Genomic DNA, 22746 nt, shown 5'->3' with positions numbered 1-22746 from the left:
TCTTGTCTCCCTACTCATGCCTTCTACTGAGTTAGGAACATAACAGATCTCACAGTTCTGCATCTCTTCGGAAATCAACTGTGACATCTAAGTCCATACAAACACTTTATATTGAATGAATTTTTTTTTTAAATGGTTTATTAGAATCTGCTATACCTCCTGGCTTTTAAAGATCACTGTGGTTTACAATAAGCATAAAATATATCTGACAAGCTTTCAGGAGTTCTCCCAGTATAATGCCCTGTTTCTGCAGTGACCTGATGATGGAGAGTCTTAATTTCACACAGCTTTACTGGCCTCATTAATCCTTAGGAAGCAGAGTGCTTGAGTAGCCAAGCCTCAAATAGAAGGACATAATACATCTGAGGAAATCGGCTTTTATCTTTGTAAACTTCAGCCACAAGAAATCAGTTAGTCTCCAGGTGCCATTAGCCCCTCTCTTATTTTTTTTTTTCTCAAGACTTACCCCTCTTACCCCTCCAAAAGGCTTTGATAAACCATGGTTAGTGTGTTCTGATAGCCTGGGCAGGATTAACCAATAGGCTAAGTAGGCATGTACCTAGGGCCCGAAATGGTCAGGGGGGGCCCTAGGTACATGCCCTAGGTTTTTTCCAAATGACGATGGACCTCTCCAGCATCGATCGGCAATGCGGGCCCCACCCCTATCGGTAACGCAGCCTCCCCCCTATCGACGGAAAGTAAGACAAGCAAGCAACGTGGATAAGAAAGGCAACGGGAACTGTAATTGTGCAAGCGGTGCTGCTTGCCCAAAGCTTCCCTCTGGCGCAGCTTCCTGTTTCCGCCTGGGCGCATGGTGGGGTGGGGTGGGGCGGGGCAGGGGGGCGCAGTGTACTTGTGTGCCTAAGGGCCCTCGACGAATTAATCCTGCCCTGCTGATAACAGCCAGTTGCTGCAGTTCTGTTATGCTACTTCAGGGTACACAAATAAACCACGTGCAGAGGGGGCTGGTGGGAAATAAGCCAGGAGGAGGCGGCCAAGATAAGAGCAGAGGAACAGGAGGAGGGAGCTGAGGTGAGATGAGTTTGTGGCGGAATGAGTGAGACTTAAGTGTGGGAATGTTGGATTTTACCACACATGGGGCCCTGGACATTCAGTCTGTGCCTTAGTTGCCTGCATGCCAAGCTTTGTGTATTGTGGAGAAGTGCAAACATTTTGGGTCCACAAAAAAGTTTTCATAGGTTTAGTACAGGGCTGGGCAACTCCGGTCCTCGAGGGCCGGAATCCAGTCGGGTTTTCAGGATTTCCCCAATGCATATGCATTGAAAGCAGTGCATGCAAATAGATCTCATGCATATTCATTGGGGAAGTCTTGAAAACCCGACTGGATTCCGGCCCACGCCTGGTCTAGTACGTAAATTTTTAGACGCTGTTAGCATTTAGATAAATTGACTGAAATGAATGCAAGAACAGAATGTAATGTTTTAATGCTCTTAACCAATCTGCTGCTACCTTTTCATTTTATAGAAATTATTGAAAGATCCATTTTATATGGGCCTCTATCAGACGAGAGATCGATCACAGCTTTATGATGACCTTATTGATGAATTCATGCAAGCTGTTACAGATAGGTACTAAAACATAATCAATAAACCATGTTTAATAAAAGAGCAGCTGCTAATGCTTGCCTAGCAGATGACTTCCTACTTTGATCAATTTTTATTTCCTTTATTTAGGGGCTGGGTTTGGAGATTAAACTAGTTCTCTTTTTCAGAAGGGGCTATGTAGAAAGTAAAGCAGAACTTGTGTTTTCTCATTATAATTGATATTTTTTTAATTCTGCATCCTATCCTTCCTTCATGCCCCCCCAACACACACACACAAATCCTATACTCCTACACGCATACAATGTAAGAAGTAATGTAATTAAAACACATATTCTTTGAAGTCATTACATGAAGGTATAGTTTGTTTTGATGATAACATTTGTTAGAGATGACACATGTCATTTTAGCCAATTCAATGGGTGTACACTTGTTCTGTCTTGATGATTAGTTGTTTCTTTTCTTTTTTGTTGCTGGGGAGGTGCTTTAATGCAGAAATTTCCTCCTCCTCCTTTGTACCTCCTTAGAATTGAGGCTGGCAGTAACTGAGTTTTCTACAATGCTATACAATAAAAAAAAAAAAACCAATTGTAGAAGCTAAGCTTAGTTTATAGCTTTTGTTAGAGTGTAACCATTTTTTTTTTTTTAGCAAGTGAAGTTTTCCCTATTTGTAATATTAAATGTACAAAAAAACCACTTACAACATCCACTATAATAAAACCCTTAGCGCGCATGCGCACTTCAATCTGTGCCTCTCCGTGCTTCCATGTCACGTAGTTCCTGCCTCAGCTGATTTCCTGCCCCAGTCTCCAGACGCCGGCTGACTTTCTGCCTTCTGATTACGCTGCCGCTGCCGGGATGCTTCTTCTTCTCACCCCCGGACCAGCAGCGGCAGTAGATGCGGTTTCATCAAGCAGCCGTGGGGCATTTGCTAGGCCAGCCCCCTCTTTGATAATGTGAGGCGGGCGGGCCGGCCTAGCAAAAGCCCCGAGGCTGCTCGGTCTAGCGGATTCTGGACAGGGGAAACAAGGAAGGGAGAAGGGGTACTGCTGCACAGGGGGAGCAGGGAAGGGGTGTGGCTGGACAGGGGGGAAGTAAAAGGAAGGGAGAAGGACTACTGCTGGACAGGGAGAGCAGGAAAGGGGTGCTGCTGGGCAGGGGGAGGTAAAAGTAAGGGAGAAGGGCTATTTCTGGACCGGGGGAGCAGGGAAGGGGTGCTGCTGGACAGGGGGGAGGTAAAAGGAAGGGAGAAGGGCTACTGCTGGACAGGGGGAGCATGGAAGGGGTGCTGCTGGACAGGGGGGGAGAGACGGAAAGAAAGACAGACAGACAGGGGGAGAGAGACAGAAAGAAAGAAAGATAGACAGGGGGCCAGGGAGTCTGTTATAGGGAAAAACACTCTCCAGGGATTCAAGACAAAGTTGGACAAGTTCCTTCTAAACTGGAACATACATAGGTGAGGCTGGACTCATTTAGAGCACTGGTCTTTGACCTGGGGGCCACCACATGAGCAGACTGCTGGGCACGATGGACCACTGGTCTGACCCAGCAGTGGCAATTCTTATGTTCTTATGACAGAAAGAAAGACAGACAGAAAGAAAGAAAGGGGGCAGGGAGACAGAAAGACAGACAGACAGACAGAAATAAAGAAATATCTAAGTCTACACATCTATTCTAGCACCCATTAATGTAATGGGCTAAAAAACTAGTAGTTACAATAAAAACTAATAACAAAACTTGTCTTGGATCCTAAGGGGTCCTTTTATTAAGGCGCATTAGTGCGTAAGCACGTGCTAAATGCTAACGCGTCCATTATATTCTATGGACACATTAGCATTTAGCATGTGCTAAGATGCACTAGCGTGCCTTAGTAAAAGGACCCCTAAGTATAGTTTTTTCTTTTGTATAAACTCCTTTTAAAAGTTTTTGTGTTTTAATGATAATCTTTCAGTTTATATAATTGTACTTAATATTTTGCAGGTATGGGCAGAACACGCTTATTCAGTTTGAAGACTTCGGGAATCACAATGCTTTTAGATTTCTGAGGAAATATAGAGAAAAATATTGTACCTTCAACGATGACATTCAGGGTAAAATGCAATACCTCATTGTTACTGCCGTGACTCATTTTGTCATACTAGTAATGTACCTGTGGTTGTCTTTATCTAATCTAATCTAATTTTCCATTTGTGAGTTGCACATACCTATACAGGCTTAAGGCGACAGATCAAAGAGAAGGGAAAGTAGAGGGGGAAGGGGATATGGAGAAGCTAGAGGAGTGAACATAGAAATAGGGGGAGCTATACAGAAACTAAGACAGTTAATTGTCAGTTCTTGCGGGAAGCGGCGCAAGATCGGGCAGGCAGCCCTGGGCTCCGCTCTGCTGCAAGAGAAAAGAAGAAGACTCGAGCCGCGTCAGCTGTCACTGCATGCTGGAACCAGCGGAGAATAGGCAGGCAGCCGCGTCCAGCAAGGGAGGACGCCAGAACAGAAAAAAACGTGAGGGGGTCGGGGCCTGCCCTGCCGAATTAAAAATATGGAGGGAGCAGGGAGAGGCTGGGCCTGCCTGCGGGGAGGCCTGGAAGGGGGAGGCCTGCCTTCCTGCCTGGGGGGGTTGCCTGGGAGGGGGGAGACCTGCCTGCCTGCTTGGGGGGATGCCTGGGAGGGGGGAGGTCTGCCTGCCTGGAGGGGAGGCCTGGGAGGGGGAGGCTGACCTGCCTGCCCTGTCCCGATCTGCCTGTCAGCTACTGGGCATGCCTGCCCTGTCCAAGCCTACCACTAGACTGCGAGAGAGAGACAGGGTACAGAACCTAGCAGGGAAGGGGGACAGGTGCAGAGCCTGGCAGGGAGAATTTGGTTCAGAATGTTTTTTTTCTTGTTTTCCTCCTCTAAATCTAGGGTGCGTCTTATGGTAAGGTGCATCTTATGGAGCGAAAAATACAGTAGTTTTTAGTGTAATTTTAAATTGTCTTGAACAGTGTTTATGAAACTCTTCTTTGTAGCTCTGGTTCTTACTCTTGCTGTTTTACGAGGGTCAATTGAAAAGTTTCCTGCCTGACCAAGTAAGAGCAAAATTAGCATCACAATTTTATAGCTGTCCAACAGATGGCATTAACAAGCATCTACAGCTTGATTTTTAAGTCAGAAGTCAGTCTCACATCTAGTTTTGTTGTGTCAGCCTTTTAAAATGAACAACTGCTCTACTTTATATTAAAAAAAAAAAACATTTGAGTATTGGACTGTGATAAAATTCCTTCATTTACAGGGAAAATTGCCTACTGAAATTAAATCTTAGGTAGATGCAGTGTATGGTGATGCGTCTCCCTCATTTTAAATGGTGAAAGCTTGGGCTGCTGAGTTTAAAGTGGCTGGACAAACATTGTTGATGAAGTATGTTCCAGATGTCTAAAAACAGCAACAACCAATGAAATGGTTGATGGAAGTTCATCAAATTGTGATGGAAAATTGCCAAATGACCTTAAATGAGATCACAGAGACTGCTGGCATTTCATCAGAACGTGTACACACCATCCTACACTAATATTTAGGCATGAGAAAGTGTGTGATAGATGCTGTGTTTTCTAACTGTTGACCAAAAATTAGTTCAATTGGACATTTCAAAAATGTGTCTTGAGCTTATTAAGTGCAATGAGAATTGACATTTTGCGATGTTTTGTGACTGTGGATGAGATTTGGGTTCATCTTGTACTCCTGAGACAAAATAACAATCCAAACAATGGACAGCAACAGATGAGCCTACTCCAAAGAAAGCAAAAATGGCTCTTTCAGCTGGGAAGGTGATGGTGACCGATTTTTGAGATTTCCACAGAATAACTTTTATTGACTATCTGGAAGAGGGAAAAACCATTAATGGTGAATACTATGCTGGCTTATTACAATGTCTGTGTGTGTTAGGTGTCGTCGACTCAGATTTGAGTTCTAGCGACTTGATGACTTAAAGATCCAAAAAGAAGTCAGTAAGTGTTAGGCCAACGAAGTCCTCCAGCATCATCCTCATAGTAGTTGCAGGTTGCCCTTTTCGTCTAGTTCTTTCAATCTTCGTAAACATGATGTCCTTCTCCAGTGATCTCTCTCTTCTAACAGTGTGACTAAAATAAGATAGTCGTAACTTCATCATGTGAGCTTTGAGTGACATATCTTGTCTGATTGCTTTTAAAATTGATTTGTTAGTTCTCCTGATGGTCCATGGCACTCATAGAATCCTTCTCCAGTACCAGAGTTTTTTTTCCGTAATGTCCAGCTTTCACATCTGTAATTTACCACTGAGAAAATGAATGCATAGACCAGTCTGATCTTCATTTTAACTGTTATTCCCTTGCCTTTAAATTACCTTATCAAGAACCTTCGTTATAGAGCGACTGATTGCTATTCTGGGGAGTATTTCTTCATTGCTAGTTGCTTCCTTGTTTACCAGAGTCCAGAAGATTAAGACTCAGATAAATAAAACTCACCATATGTTTAAAGATCGTTGCTAAACCAGTTTTAACAGGATTAGTGACGAAGTATTTTAGCTATCGATGCACAAAATGACAAATCGCAATCTTTTCCATGGTTTGTAGCAGCCTCTGATCATCGTTTGTAAAAACATTACAACAAGCTCATTAATATTAAAATGAGCACTCCGACTAATGCCCACATGATGCACAAAAAGGAGTACTAGTTTCGGGGGACATTTTTTTCCCACCATTAAAATCTCCCATAATGACCAGTAGATCTTGTTTCAGCATGTTGATCTATTACATTTTGAAGTTGTTCATAGAACAATCCTACAGCCTTATGTTCTGCATCTGTCACTCTGAATGAAATTCACTGGAGCGCAACATGAGAACTGCCTGCTAATGTTGGGCTGGGAGCCTCTACCCTGATGAAAATTTTGAAACATGGTATGTTGGTGGAGGCGCTTCTGTAATGCACTTTAACAATAAGATAAGTTCTTATGCATCTTCTATTTATTACTGCTAAGTTTGTACAAAAATCTGCTGCATTTGCACTTTATATATAAGAAGAAAAAGTTAAAAAAAATATTTAAAAAAAGGATCCATTGAAGATATTGGCTCATATTATCCTTCTATGAACTCTAAATAAAGGAAAGTGATCCCTCTGAAGATTCTACAGTACACACTTTAGAAAAATATTCAGTGGTTTATAAGATTGTACTATGAATATGTTTTGATATGCTGGGAAGATTTGATCTATGAATATTTGAAAAGTCCCAGATGAAGTTTAGTCAAATAGTGAACTGAATACAGATTGGCAGATTAAAGACCTGAATGCTAAGACCTCCTTAGACTCCCTCCAATCTTTTCTTCAAAGAAGCAAGTCTCAGAGCTTCCCTTCCTGTCGATCTCTTTTTAATTGTATCCTATCCTATTTCAAAAATAAAAGGTATGGGAAAATTTCCATACGCTGACAGGTTAAAAATGCTGGGGCTGTTCTCCCTGGAGAAGAGGAGACTTAGAGGGGACATGATAGAAACCTTCAAAATCCTTAAGGGCATAGAGAGAGTAAATAAGGACAGATTCTTCAAACTGAGAGGAGCCACAAGCACTAGGGGTCACTCAGAGAAATTGAAAGGGGACAGGTTTAGAACAAATGCTAGAAAATTCTTTTTTACGCAGAGGGTGGTAGACACATGGAACGCGCTTCCGGAGGAAGTGATAGGCCAGAACTCTGTACAGGGATTCAAGAAGGGTTTGGATAGGTTCCTGGAGGATAAAGGGATAGAGGGGTACATATAGAACTTGAGGTAGGTTATAGAAGTGGTCAGAAACCACTTCACAGGTCGCAGACCTGATGGGCCGCCATGGGAGCGGACCGCTGGGCGAGATGGACCTCGGTCTGACCCAGTGGAGGCAACTTCTTATGTTCTTATGTTCTTATATTTCTTCCCACTTAACCTTTGGTTTCATGTAAGTCTTGTACTGGATGCTTTTGACTAGTAATGCCATTTGATTAATGTTGCTTTTACTCTATTTAATTGTATTGTTATTGGCGTTTTTTGTGTTTATTTGTTTTCCCCATTGTTTTTTTAATCTGTATCTCGCTTGGAAGTTGGATAAGCGACTATCAAATTTTAATGAAAACTTGAAAACTATTCTAAAAAGGACATAAGAACATAAGAACTGCCATACTGGGACAGATCGATCAAGCCCAGTTTCCAAAAGTGGCCAACCCAGGTCCCAAGTACCTAGCTAGATCCCAAGGAGTCAAACAGATTTTTTGCTGCTTATCCTTGGAATAAGCAATGGATTTCCTCAAACCATCTCAATAATGGCCTATGGACTTCTCTTTTAGGAAATTATCTAAGCCTTATTTAAAACCCCTCTAAGCTAACTGATTTCACCACTTTCTCTGGCAATGAATTCCAGAGTTTAATTACTTGGAGAGACCCCCCAGGAAAGAGACTTGGGAGTACTGGTCAACAAGTCAATAAAGCCATCTGCGCAATGTGTGGTGGCGATGAAAAGGGTGAACAGAATGCTAGGAATGATTAAGAAGGGGATCACAAACGATCGGAGAAGGTTATCATGCTGCTGTACCGGGCCATGGTACGCCCCTACCTGGAGTACTGCGTCCAGCACTGGTCACCGTACATGAAGAAGGACATGGTACTACTTGAGAGGGTCCAGAGAAGAGTGATTTAAATGGTTAAGGGACTGGAGGAGTTGCCATACAATGAGAGATTAGATAAACTGGGCCTCTTCTCCCTTGAAAAGAGGGGACATGATCGAAACATTCAAGATAATGAAGGGAATAGAATTAGTAGATAAGGACAGGTTGTTCACCCTCTCCAAGGTAGAGAGAACGAGAGGGCACTCTTTAAAGCTAAAAGGGGATAGATTTCGTACAAACGTAAGGAAGTTCTTCTTCACCCAGAGAGTGGTAGAAGTCTGGAACGCTCTTCCGGAGACTGTTATAGGGGAAAACACCCTCCAGGGATTCAAGACAAAGTTAGACAAGTTCCTGCTGAACCAGAACGCAGGTAAGGCTAGACTCAAGGCGCTGGTCTTGACCTACGGGCTGCCACGTGAGCAGACTGCTTGGCACAATGGACCACTGGTCTGACCCAGAAGCGGCAATTCTTATGTTCTTAAGAAATATTTTCTCTGGTTTGTTTTAAATCTACTACTTAGTAGCTTCATCGCATGCCCCCTAGTCCTAGTATTTTTAGAAAGAGACATGTGCCTTTTTTAGAATAATGCTTAGTGCCGATCTTTCCTGGTACTAATTTTTCATTGCCATTTATAGAATTCCCCCCCATAATTTATAAGATAATTTATGTATGTTTCAGTAGTTTAAGTGCAATTTGAGCCCATTAGAGACAGAGAAAGTATGTAATATATAAACTGCTTTGGTTGTACCACAGAAAGGCAGTATAGCAATAATTTTACTATAAACTGAAGCACTTGCCCTATCTTTGTGTCTGGTGTTAAGTGTTTCGACCATATTTTACCTTTTTTTGCCTTTTTAAGAGTTGTCCTCCAAGAGGCCAAGAGTCAGTGAGGAATGTCAGAGACTAACAGAAGATAAGGCATGAGGACTGTGGGTGGTGGAAAGAGAATGAGCAGTGGAAGAGTGAAGGGTTAGAGTGAGAAGTGGAGGCTGTGGAAGGGAGTGATGAGAGTGGCTGGCTTAATCTACCTTCTTTGTTTTTTTTAAATTGACGATTATCCAGGAAAATGAGCCACTTTTTTTCCCTTTCACTCTTGTTACCTGCAAGTCTTTTGAATTGCAGTTGAACAGGAGTTCTATGTCGGTAGTTTTTTTTTTTTTATAAGGATTACTTGTTTTTAATAAGGTCCTCGGCGTTCGTGTACCATTATATCCCGGACCCTTGATGAAGGAGTGTTTTCTGAAACACGGACCGTGTTGGGTCCTGTGTACTCACACAAGAGAACCATTTGTTTGGAATGCTACATTGCATTTTCTCCAATAAAAATAAGACTTTTATACCTTGCACATCGTTTCTGCAGTTTTTCTCCTTGTTTTGGTCGTTCCACTTTTTTTTATTTTTTTGCACTAATTTTCTCCTTTTTTCCTTGCTATGATTAACACTAAGGGGGTAATAGTCAGCCTGTGGTGGTAAGCATGTTGTAACATAACGTAACATAAAACTCACTTGTATACAGGGCTGTGGAGTCGGTAGATAAATGTTCCGACTCCGACTCCTCAGTTTTTTGTACTTCAGACTCCGACTCCAGGTACCCGAAATTTCCTCCGACTCCGACTCCACAGCACTGGTTAATTTTCAGATCGTTAAAATGGAATGTCAAGTTGAGAGAAATGAGCATTTTCGACACCACCTTCTTTTTGCTTTTAATCAAGGTTCTAAGGCCGCAGAAGCTGCTCGCAACATTTGTGCTGTGTATATAGTGGGTGCTATAGCTGAAAGAATCGCTCGTGATTGGTATGCCAAGTTCAAAAATGGAGTCAGTAGATAAATGTTCCGACTCCGACTCCTCAGTTTTTTGTACTTCTGACTCCGACTCCAGGTACCCGAAATTTCCTCCGACTCCGACTCCACAGCCCTGCTTGTATACCGCAAGTACTGTTACGTTTTATGTGGTTCACAAAGATTAAAAATACAAATGAAAGCAACAAATGTCTAACTTTCAAAAGATTCTTTAAAGAGATGCCTCTTTAGAGCACGTCGACACTGTTGATACGAGTTAGAAAACATAAATTTATGAGTCGGGTCCTTATTCCATAAAGCAGCCTGAAAAGACAATAGACGTCCTGGAATTTTTATATTTATATCCCTTTACAGATGGAAACGAGAATAAAGCGTGGAATTACCTGGAATGTTTGGAGTTAGTAATAATGAAAAATTCCACTAAGGGGGGTAATATTCAGCCTGTGGCGGCAAGCAAGTTGTAAACCACTTCCAGCCACAGACTGACCTAACCCTGGATATTCAGTGCCAGGGCATACAAAAGTCTTAGCATGGAATATGTTCATCTTAGATAAACATAGAACGATACAGGTATTATGTGTGCAAATAAATAGGATTTAGTATGAACATAGTACATGATACTAGTATTATACATGTATATAGGTAGGATGACTGATTATGGTATCAATGTGTCTGAATTGAAAACCATCTCAGAAAACGCTAACTCTGCATTTTAACACCTTTACAGAAGCTCATGTAAACTGCTCTGAATTGACTCCCCAGTCATTAGTAGCGGTATAGAAGCTTTCAATAAACAATATCAGGTATGTGCGCTGACCTGGAAGTTAACTGTGCAGTTAGAGAATGACACGGTGACAAAATTCATCACTGTCCCCGTCCCCGCGGATAACAGCAGGAAATAATCCCATGTCATTTTCTAGTGTCTATTTCAACCTCGGTCCTTCTACACCAGCATTCTTCAAAGCAAAGCTTGCGGGTCAGTGGCTGTGCTTATGTGAGCCAAGGATAATGAAGCCATTGTGACATCACTGATGTGATTGGCTCCTAGGCACTGGTGGAATGAGGCATTATGACATCACAATATCTGCTCTGGATACCAGAGTCTGTCATTCTGTAGTGTCTGTTTCAACCTCAGTCCTTCTACACCAGCATTCTTCAAAGCAAAGCTTGCGGGTCAGTGGTTGTGGCCATTCATACTCTGATTCTTCCCTCTCTCCTTAAAGAATGACATGAAGATGGTTTCCCACGGTTATCCGCGGGGACGGGAACAGTGATGAATTTTGTCACCGTGTCATTCTCTACTGTGCACCACTTGATATTTAGACCATTGTCCAGTTAACTTTAAAGTTAGTATAGCTGGTCTGCTATCCTAACTTTATGCACTTAGCTGATTAGCGGACTAAATATCATTACTAAACATCTACATTCTGGCTCCACCCAAGTTCCTCCCCTGCCCCTAACACAGCCTATTAAGGAAAGGCCTGCTAGTGGAGTTAGCCAAATAGTAGCGCTGAATAAGGGCCGCTGAGTGTCGGTGGCTGGCCATCTCAGCTTGGTTAAACCCTTTTGAATACTGATCCTTAAAATTCCTAGGAAAGATAAAATGAACTGAAAGCAAAGATCCCATTCATCGTGTGAAAATTTTTTATTTTCTTTGTAGGGACGGCCTCGGTTGCACTAGCAGGATTGTTGGCAGCCCAGAAGGCTACTGGCAAACCCATCACAGCACACACAGTTCTGTTTCTCGGAGCAGGCGAGGTAAGCTATGATCTTATGATCTGTTCTCAGTGTCGGTGCAGTCTGTGTAGTGGTGCTAGGCGCTCTCTTCTTGTTCAGTACAAAGCAAACCAATATATATACAGTTGTTTAAGCATTAAACAAAGGAATTCCTTGCCCCTCTATATAAGAAAAGAAAAAGACCTCAATTCCTTTAAAAAATCTTTGAAAACTTTTTTATTTAAAGACGCTTTTACTATTTTATATTTTAAATTCTGTTTAAAAATTCTTGTTTTTCAAGCTCATATTTTTATTCTTCTAAATTTATTTTTGCCCCTTCCCTATGTATTTACCGTTAATGTTTCTTCCATCTTAGACTGAGAAAATTGTAACTGTTCCCCTCTTTTCCCTAATGTATCTAGTTAGTGATGTAACCCCTTAAGTTCTAACATTGTATGTCATAAATTTTTGCTTTTCAAAAATTTGTTAAGAAGTTTTGTTTTTAATACTGTTTGTTATCATATATGATTTAATTGTACATCGCTTAGAAAGTGTTATAGGCGATTCATCAAATAAAATTGAACTTGAACTTGAACATTAGGTGTGTTCTGTGTGCAAAAATCCTTGTAGCACTCACTGTGGTTCCTGTTAAAGTGACTCCCTCTGCCTTTTTTATATTTGCTTATACTGAGGGTTTTATTAAAGTGACCCCCCATCTGCCGTTCTTATATTTGCTCATACCTGCGGCCATATTGCAAGCGTGCAGAAATCCTTTGCTGCACACACTGTGTCCTGAGCAAAAGTTCTGCCACTGAATTGCTGAGGGTTTTGTTAAAGTGACCCATCTGCCATTCCTTTTTTTTTTTTTTTTTCATATCTTGCCCTGCCGTAGCGCAAGTGTGCATTGAATATCTAACAGGCTCCCGCTCGAAAGTCTTATTCATAGGTACTTTTAATATTTTCCAAACGTTTTACCAACATGAGTAAAAAAAATAGTGTTCAGAAAACAACACCACTCAGTTATTTCAGAAAAGAGATGCTACAAATTAATGAAGGTGCAGCATCAACTCCTGATGTAGCAATTTCAGCCAAAGACATTGCAGAGGCTGATCCATCAGGGGAAATCTCTTCAGCACATACTCTGCCAATTGATAAATCTAAGCACCGCTTATCCGGCATAAACAAACAACGGTTTATCGATTTTGATTGGCTAATGGTCAAAGAAAATGGTATGTGGTGCTCGTGCATGAAATATTCAAACAGCCCCCCAAGGTGGGAGTTACCTTGGTAAAAGTGCCATGCATAAGAATTCGAAAAGAAAGCTTGTTGAACCTGGAAAAAGTAAAACGCACATTGAGTCTTCTGACCTTTTAGGAAAGCATGTACTAGAGCAAACTGGAATCAAATATGAGCAAATATAAGAACAAATTGAAAGATCTGTATCTGTGTTAAACACGTAACTTACAGAGAGATACCTTTGTGGGAGCTTTAAGATCCATGTATTGGTTGGCAAAAAAATGAGTTGCCACATATAACGTTGTTTGAAAAAACTGTTGGAACACTGTAAACAAATGGGTTGTTCCTTTTTGCAACATCTCAGTGTTGGTAAAAATGCACATTACACCTCTGAAAGAATAATGCAGGAACTGCTAGATGTCTTAGCATCAGAAATAAAGTCTAACATACTGAAAAATATACACACTGAAAATTTTTTCAGTATTCTAGGTGATCAAACCATAGACATCTCAGTTGTAAAACAATTAATTATTTATATTACATATGTTTGTCAGGTCACTAAAGAGGTCAGAATTGGGTTTGTATCAACCCACAATATGATTGATGGCAAAGCGGAGACTATTAAACTAAACTAAACCTTGAGTTTGTATACTGCATCATCTCCATAAAGATAGAGCTCGGCACGGTTTACAGGCAATTCAATAAATGAGGGAAGAACATAATAAGAAATTAGAGGTTATGAAGAGGATAGCTAGCTTTACATTTTAAATAGATAATTTTACGTTTTGGAGCAAAGCTGGGTTTTCAGATGCTTTTGGAATAATTGGAATGAGCCTAGGTTCCACAGCGGGGCAGGGAGGTTATTCCAAAGCTCAGTGAATTTGAAGAAAAGGGATTTCCCTAATTACCAACTATTACCAACACACTGAGTGAAGCTATGGACACTAGTGCTGCCCGATTCACAATTCGATATCGATTCACCGATTCATTTCAGGTGAATCGGTTCGAATCGATTCAAAAACAAAAAATATCGGCCTCCCGATTCGGCACTCACCCTCTCCCCTCGTCCCCTAAAGCAGGATCGGCAGCGCTGCCTCTTGCTGGCCGGCCGCTGCCGCTCCTGCTTTAGAGGGCGAGTGGGAAGTGTCAGTGCTTCTGTCCGGCTTCCTCCCGTGGCCTCCCGGCATCAATTTACCTCATTTCATCAGCCTGCATAAGATCGCTAGTGTTAGCAATCTTTGCAAGCTGCCATCGGGTCTTCGGAGCTGCCTTCTCTCTGCCGCTGTCCCACCCCCTCTTCTGACATCAGGCCAGAGGGGAACACGTAGGCCTTCCGGGGGGGGAGAGGGGTGCAGGCCTTCCGGGGGGGGGGGATGTACAAGCCTTCAGAAGGGATGGACAGGCCTTGGATACAGGCCTTCAGTGGGGCAGGCAGGCCTTGGATGCAGGCCTTCAGGGGGGACAGGCAGGCCTTGGATGCAGGCCTTCAGGGTTGGGGGGCAGGCCTTCAGGGGGGATAGGCAAGCCTTGGGTGCAGGCCTTCAGGGGGGAGACAGATCTTAAGGGGAATGGGCCCTGGTGTAGAAGTACACGGAGGGAGAGAAGGAGGGGTTCAAAGAGAGGTGCATATGCCGGACTTTGGGGGGAAGAAATAATGGGTCCAAAAATAGAGGAGAGGGAGAGAGATGATGGGCAATGGGATTTAGGGAGGGAAGAAACAGAAAGGGAGAGAAGTTGGACACAAGAGATGGTGTGGAGGGGGGATAGAGATACTGGATGGAGGATAGTTGGGAAAAGAAAGGGAGAGATGGTGGACCCTGGGGTGGTAGGGAAGGAGGAAGAGATGCTGGATGAAAGAGTAGTTGAGAAAAGGTGGATCTGGATGGAGACGAAAAAAAGGAAATATGCCAGACCTCCGGGGGAGGGAAGGGAAACAGAAGGGGAGGATACTTCCCTTTCTAGTATTTTCCCTGTGTCCATCTCGTTGTCTTCATCATCATCATTATTCTATGTCCCCATCCTGTCCTCTTGTGTCCAGCATCACTCTTCTGTGTCCCTATGCCCCCCCAAGTCCAGCATCTCCTTTCTGTGTTCCTATTCTCCCCCATGCCTAGCCATCTTCACTCTGTGTCTGTAAACCCTCCCTTGTCTGGCATTGCCCCTCTGTGTCCATTTACCACCCCCATGCAATGTTCTCCTTTGTGTCTCCTATGCTCTTATCCATGCCCACCATCTCCCCTTTTTTATATACAGTATTTCCCTGTGTTCAGCTTCTCCCCTCTCTTACCCCCATACACCAATGTGTCATTCGCTCTCTTTCCTCCCTTTCTTTGCTGTGTTCAGTATTTTACTTCCTCTTCCTTCATCACCTTGGTTCAGCATCTTCTCTTTCCCTTCACTTCTCTTTCCTCCTCCTTGCAGGTCCAACATCTCTCTCCCTTTCCTCCAGCTCCAGTCACCCCCCAACATGGGTCCAACACCTCTTCCTTCCCTTCCCTTAGCTCCAGCTCCCCCCACACACTTGGGTCTAGCATTCTTCAGCTCCAGTCCCTCTGTCCCTTCCAGCACCACCCACATGGGCCCAGCACCTCTTTCCTTCTAGCTCCAGTCACTCCCCTTGCAGAGCCAACACCCTCTTTGTCTCTTCTCTCCAGTTCCAGCCCCTATCTCCCTTCCACTCAACCCCCAGACCAAGCCATAGCAGCAGAATTTCCCCCCCATACGAGTTGGCACACCTAAACCTTCCTTCTCAACTCCCTTCTCAGCCCACGCATATTTTGCCTTTAGCCTCAGCTGCCATGGAGAATAATCTTCAAAGACATGCATGGAGGCCTTTCCTCTGCCGAATCCCTCACTGATGTAACTTTAGGGCCGACTCTGAACCACCTTCCAGACTTCTAGTTTTTTAGGTGTGCAGTAATTATTTTGAATTAAACTTTGCAGTTTGGCCATTGTTTCATTTCTTTCCTTTAGAGGTTTTGTTGTTTTGGAAGGATCTATATTTGCCGCATAATGAAAATACCTCATGGTCTAAGTTACCACTAGATCAGGGGTCCTCAACTCCAGTCCTCAAGGGCTTCAACCCAGTCTGGTTTTCAGGATTTCCACAATGAATATGTATGAGAACTATTTGCACGCAGTGAATGGAAATAGATCTCTTACATATTCATTGTGGAAATCTGAAAACATAAGGCTAATATGAACAATTCATAGTCAGATATAAGGGGACTGAATGGAGAGAGAGGCCTGGTTCATAAGTTGTTGGAAAAAATATCAGAAGGATATATTATGAAACCTATAGATATATCTGAGACGGCCATGCATTTCGGAGCTCTCTGAAGTCAGCAAAAGGGTTAGCCCACAAGATTGTAGGTGGTGATGCTTATTGAGTACCGTATTTTCACTCATATACCGCGCACCCGTGTAAAACGCGCACCCGGGTATAGCGCGCGGGACACTGTAATTTATGTAAAGAAATTTTTATATACCGCGCACACCCGTATACCGCGCATGCCGCCCCGACTCTCCTTTCACCCGCCCCGACTCTCCTTTCGCCTGCCCCGACTCTCCTCTGGCCACCCTGACTCTCCTTTCGCCCGCCCCGACTCTCCTCTGGCCGCCCCGACTCTCCTTTCGGCCGCCCCGACTCTACTCTCCCCCTTGAAGTCCTGTCCCCACCCTGAAAGCCTGATGCCCCCCCGACATCCGATTCACCCCCTTGCAAGACCGCTCGCACCCCCACCCCGAAGGACCACTCGCACCCGCACCCCCACCCCGAAGGACCGCTCGCACCTCCACAGCCTCCTCCCCATCATGGAGTAGCTCCTACCGTTGTCCTGCTGCTTCCTCTTCCGGCAGTCCCGCCCTTTCTCTGACGTCAGTTCTTCTGAGTGGCATCATATTTTTCGGTGGTTTTGATAATAACTAAAATTAGGTGTTTTGTTTTCTCTCCCTCAGGCTGCTCTTGGAATTGCGACCCTCATAGTTAGGGCTATGATGGAAAATGGTATTTCTGAACAGGAAGCACAGCAGAAGATCTGGATGTTTGATAAGTACGGCTTACTAGTTAAGGTAAGATCAATGAGCATATGGGAAAAGTTTTGATTGAAAAGGAAAAAAACTAAACTAAAACTGAAATATTTTTCTTACAACGCCCCCCTACAAAAACTACTTCATGGAGCATCTAGTCCTAGAACCAATAATAAGGACAACCAATTTAGATTTAGTTCTCGGTGGAAAATAGGATGTGGTACAAGGAGTAACGATGATAAGGCTGTTGGCAATAGTGATTACAGTACTTAATGAGGATTTTTGCAGACTTGAGTACATGGATGTGGAAGAACTTCCTCAGACTTAATAAATTGAAGACCAAGATACTTTGGTTTGGAGACTACAATTTATTACCACATACATATTTGGTGCTAATTTCAGGAGAAAAACAAAAGGTTGGGAAAACATCCAAAGTTCTGGGTGTAATTGTGGACTCCTATCTAACCTTTGAAACTCAGATTGATTCCTTGGTAAAAATAAATAAATAAAATTCTTCTTTAGATTAAGACAACTAAGCACAGTTAGATCTGCCTTGAGTCAGAATAATTTTAGGCTAATTGTTCAGGCTCCTCCCATATTTAGACTACTGCAACTCTCTGTACGCTGGTATCACAGAGAAGGAATATAAGAGATTGCAACTTCTCCAGAACACAGCAGCTAGACTAATCTTCCGATTAAGTCACTTTGAAAGGGCAAGCCCACTATTGAAAGAACATTGGCTGCCAATATAGCGTATGGCCCAGAAATATCAAAGAAGAGACAAGTTAATTTAATCATGTATTTTTAATGAGAATAACTAATGGGCAGACTGGATGGACCGTTCAGGTCTTTATCTGCCGCCATTTACTATGTTACTATGTTAATATATACGGCCATATATGGAGAGAACTCTTGGGGACTAATATCTGATATCAAAGTTACAGGTTTGTTCTATAACTCCAGAGCAACACAGCATTTTAAGCTGACATTTCTTGCTCCACAAGAAGTCCCATCAGTAAAAGCTATTCGAGACTATCTTTGAATTTCAGGGTCCCAAAACCTTAGAATAACCTACCATTGTATCCGCATCATTTTAGGAAAATGTTAGACTTTTCTCTTTGTAATTCTCATGATTGTCATTAAATTATAATCTAAGAATCTTACTGTAATTGTACAGGAAACTTTTATTATCGTAAGCCGCAATGAATCCTTGTCAAACTTTGCGGGATATAAGAAATTGGATGTTTTTGCTACAAAGCTGTCTTTGGGATTCTTCCAGCTTACCTAATCTCCCAGTTCTCCCCCAACGAGTCCAACAAGAGCACTCGCAGAACAAACCTGTTTAATTACCCCTCCTTGAAATCTTACCAATACAAAAAGTTTCTAGATAGAATGTTATCATTCCAGGCAGCTAGGCTGAACACATGGCTTGGAAAGCCCATACTTGAGGCCACTACATACGCAGACTTTAGAAAATCCCTGAAAACTCAACTGTTTAACAAATTCTAAATTCCCATACCCAACTCTTCCTCGCCATGACCCTTCCACCTCGCCCCCTAATTCCAAGGCCCGAAACTAATTATACTTTCCACCTTGAATCTCATGTACTGACATAATGTATCTTTATTGTAACCCACCTGCACCCCATGTACTGACAAAACGTATCTTTATTGTAACCCATGTACTGACTAAATGTATCTTTATGGTAACCCACCTGTATCCCTTACACTGACAAAATGCACCTTGATAGTAAACCACTTGTATTGTAACCCACTTGCATCCCATGTACTGACAAAATATATCTTTACTGTAACCCACTTGCATCCCATGTACTGACCAAATGTATCTTTATTGTAAACCGTTTCTATCCCATGTACTGTCAAATGTATCTTTATTGTAAACCGCTTCGAACTTCACGGTATAGCGGTATATAAGAAATAAATTATTATTATTATTAATGCAGTCAGATTTGCAGTAACATTTAAATATAGTATTTACTCAAATATAAACATTTAAAATATAAAATAGAAATTTTTGGCCCCAAAATAGGGGTCTTGGTTTATATTTGAGTCTTCTGGTCTGCGCTGCCCCCTGCCCAGACCTGTTGCAGGTCTCACGCGGGCCAGCTTGAAGCACTAGTGGTCTAGCGGTGAGATGGAACAGTAGCGATCCTTCCCACATCCTATTTCAGTCAAATTTAAACCACTCCACCTCCCTTCTGCCTTCCTGACCCCTCTCGACCTTACCTTTAAAGCTCTGGTGGTCTAGCAGTGAAGCAGATCTTCCTACGCTGCTGCCCTGTGAGAGCCATGATAAAAAATGACTGCTGTGAATTCCCATGGTCTCACAGGATTGCCGTGGGAACTAGCAGCAGCCATTTCTGACTGCGGCTCTCATGGGGCAGGAGCATAGGAAGAACACCCCTGCCCTGCTTCACCACTAGACGTGTTAAATGCTACTGCAGTTGAGAAAGTTTTTTTAGGGTTGCAGGATTCTGAATTGAATACTTCTTAAATTTAATAAAATTATTCTGGCATAAGTGTCAAACCTTAAAAAAGGAAGTCCATATTGAGCATTGGAAAATAATTAATAATAATTAACTAATAAAAATAGTTCATATTTAATTTTCTCCACCACCAAATTTTCCCGTCCCGCCACACCTGGCTACTTTTCATGCCATCTGGCTGGAAAAAATATGAGGAATTGCAGTTGAGAAAGTGGTGGGGCATTTGCTAGAGGATGGTTTGTGTGTTGGGGGAAAGGGAGAGGTTAGGAGAGTAGACATGGTTTGAAAGAAGAAATTCCCCAACTGTTTTTTAATTATGTGTAAGTTTCTAGTTCTAGAAGTTTGAACTTCTTTTCATGTAGAAATATATTGACCGTATTGGGGGGGGGCTTATTGCTCTAGGACTTCATTTTTGCACTCTGTGTCTTCACCAGGTTTTCCTAGTTTCATCCAATTCCATTAATTTTTGGGATAATTGTTTTGTTGACAGATATATGCTCAACCTCTGATTCTTTTCAACTTATATTAGGTTGGAAAGAATAAAAAGGGAGCCTACTACTACTATTTATCATTTCTATATAACTGTACATTTAACATTTAGTAGAGAAGTTGCAGAGTTAAAATTAGAATGTCATGGGCATTGTTTAAAACACACCACAAGAAGCCCAGTTAAGATATATTTTAAATGCTTAAAAAAAAAATGGACAGAAGAAATTAAGGCCAAATGGACTTATTTCAGAAACCGGAAAGCAGAACCAAATGAGAAATATAGGAAAGAGCACAAGCACTGGCAAGTCAGATTTAAATGACCAATAAGAAGGGTCACAAAATAATTTGAAAAGAAGCTTGCAATAGAGTAAAAAAAAAAAAAATTAATAATAAAAACCTATTGCTTCTGAAGGAAGAAGCCTTAGAGTCAAACTACCAGATAACCAAGGAATTAAAGTCGTACTTGAGGAGGGCAAGGCTGTAGTAGAAAAACTAGATGCTTTGATTTGGTTTGTGCTGAGGAGAAATGTAGACAGTAGTACTGCCCGATGCACGATTTGAATCTATTCACTTCGGGTGAATCGAATCGATTTAAAAACAAAAAAAAATTGGTCTCCCAATTTGGTGACTGACCTTCGCCCCCTAAAGCAGGAGCGGCAGCACTGCCTCTTGCTGGCCGGCCGTTGCCGCTCCTGTTTTAGAGGGCGAGGATGGGGTCAGTCGGAAAATGCTAGTGTACAGCTTCCCCCTCTGGCCTCTGGCGCAACCATTTACCTAATTCCAGCAGCAGAGCAGCCTGCAGAGAGGATTGCCGGTACTTTAGCAATCCTTGCAGGTTGCCATCGGCGTCTGGAGCTGTTGTTTCTTCTGCCGCGATCCTGCCTCTGGTGTGTCAGAGGAGGGGCGGGGTATTGGCAGAGGGAAGACAGCTCCAGAGGCCTATGGCAGCTTTCAAAGATCGCTAGCACCGGTGATTCTCTCTGCAAGCTGCTCTGCTGCTGCAATTAGGTAAATGGATGCGCGGGAGGTCAGGGGGCACACGCAGGCCTTTCAAGGTGGGGTGGGTGGGGGTGCAGTCCTTCAGGGGGTGCAGGCCTTCTGGGGGGGGGAGACAGACTTTCAGGGGTGTTGGTGCAGGCCTTCAGGGGGGATAGGCCTTCGAGGGAGGGGACCCTGGTGTAGAAGTACACGGAGGGAAAGGGGGATTCAAAGAGACGTTCATATGCCGGACTTTGGGGGGAAGAATTAATGGGTCTTACTTTTCAATATTTTTCTTGCACCACTAATGACTTTATGCCAATCTGTAGGCTTTCACGTTTTTGCCTATGCTGATGATATCCAGATACTGCATCCTCTAAATAATAATAATACAATTGAAATCTTAGCGATTAATGAAAAACTTGACCAAATTTATCATTGGCTGGATACAAACAGATTGGCTCTTAACATTAAAAAAACTAATGTTATGCTTTTTCCATGGAAAGATAGTTTTCCTCTTGTTACTCCTATTTCTATTCAAAATGTCCCCCTTCAATCAGTTAATAATATTAAAATTTTAGGGGTGATTTTCGATAACAAACTAAATTTTCACGATCATATTAGTAACATCATGAAAACTACCTTTTACAGATTACGTAAAATTCGATCTATTTCTAAATTTCTATGTCCCAAATCACTTAATATCTTTATTCACTCTTTGGTGATGTCTAAAATCGACTATTGCAATTCTCTTTTCAAAGGAATTGCTTTACATGAAATAAAACGTCTTCAAATTATACAAAATGCCTCAATTAAGCTAATAACCAAATCTAGAAAGTTTGATCATGTAACACCTCTTCTTAAAAATGCACACTGGCTTCCAGTTATTCACAGAATAACGTATAAACTTTGTATAATTACCTTCAAAACCCTTTATAATATGACCCCAGCTTTCTTATTTAAATTATTAATTCCATATTCTGCAAAGAGAATTTTAAGATCTAATGAACAAAACTTATTGTCTATTCCTTCGTTGAAAATTATAAATACTAGACGACAATTTATTTTTTCAGTTACTGCACTGCAGACTTGGAATGCTCTCCCTATATCTTTAAGGGAAAAGAAGGAATTTGGAAAATTTAAAAGTAACTTAAAAACATTTCTCTTCAAGGACGCCTTTGCAAACTAATTTTATTATCCTACAACCCCATTCTATTTTATTTTATTATATTTTGTTATTTTGTTAACCTTCTGTATTTTCCCTTAATGTCTTCTCTTTACTTTAAAGAATTGTATTTCATTCCTCCTTACCTAATGTTATGAATATGTTAAATTGAGTGTAATTCTGTCCTTTTTTAGTATTTTTATTTATTGTATTGTCACCTAACAAATGTAAATTTTAAAATGTACATCACTTAGAAGTCTGATTAAGCGATTAATCAAGAAACCTAATAAACTTGAAACTTGAAACTAGAGGAGGAGAGAGATGGTGGACAATGGAATTTAGGGAGGGAAGGAACAGAAAGGGAGAGAAGTTGGACACAAGGGATGGTGTAGAAGGGGGATAGAGATACTAGATAGGAGGGTAGTTGGGAAGAGAAAGGGAGAGATGGTGAACACTGGGGTGGTAGGGAAGGAGGGAGAGATGCTGGATGAAAGGGTAGTTGAGAAAAGGTGAATCTGTGGATGGAGACAAAAAAAAGGAAAGATGCCAGACCTCCGGGGGAGGGAAGGAAAATGGAAGGGGAGGACAGAGATGTAAGATGGATGGTTAGCATGGAGAAAGAAGGAGACCC

The 22746-nt window shown here is 42.1% G+C and overlaps 1 protein-coding gene across 6 annotated transcripts in view; it reads left to right on the top strand.

The window, feature by feature from the left end:
• ME2 (malic enzyme 2) overlaps positions 1-22746 on the top strand; it is a 107333-nt gene that overhangs the window by 45107 nt on the left and 39480 nt on the right. For all 6 annotated transcript variants that reach the window (XM_033934358.1, XM_033934379.1, XM_033934349.1 and 3 more), the window contains exons 7-10: positions 1486-1589; positions 3543-3652; positions 11657-11754; positions 16906-17019. In XM_033934358.1, the coding sequence (XP_033790249.1) occupies positions 1486-1589; positions 3543-3652; positions 11657-11754; positions 16906-17019 (426 nt within the window). The remainder of the gene's footprint in view (positions 1-1485; positions 1590-3542; positions 3653-11656; positions 11755-16905; positions 17020-22746) is intronic.

Source organism: Geotrypetes seraphini, chromosome 1 (genome assembly GCF_902459505.1).
Source record: "Geotrypetes seraphini chromosome 1, aGeoSer1.1, whole genome shotgun sequence".
NCBI classification, from domain to species: domain Eukaryota; kingdom Metazoa; phylum Chordata; class Amphibia; order Gymnophiona; family Dermophiidae; genus Geotrypetes; species Geotrypetes seraphini.
Note: the sequence above shows the minus strand (reverse complement) of the source record. Positions and strands in the feature narration are given on the sequence as shown.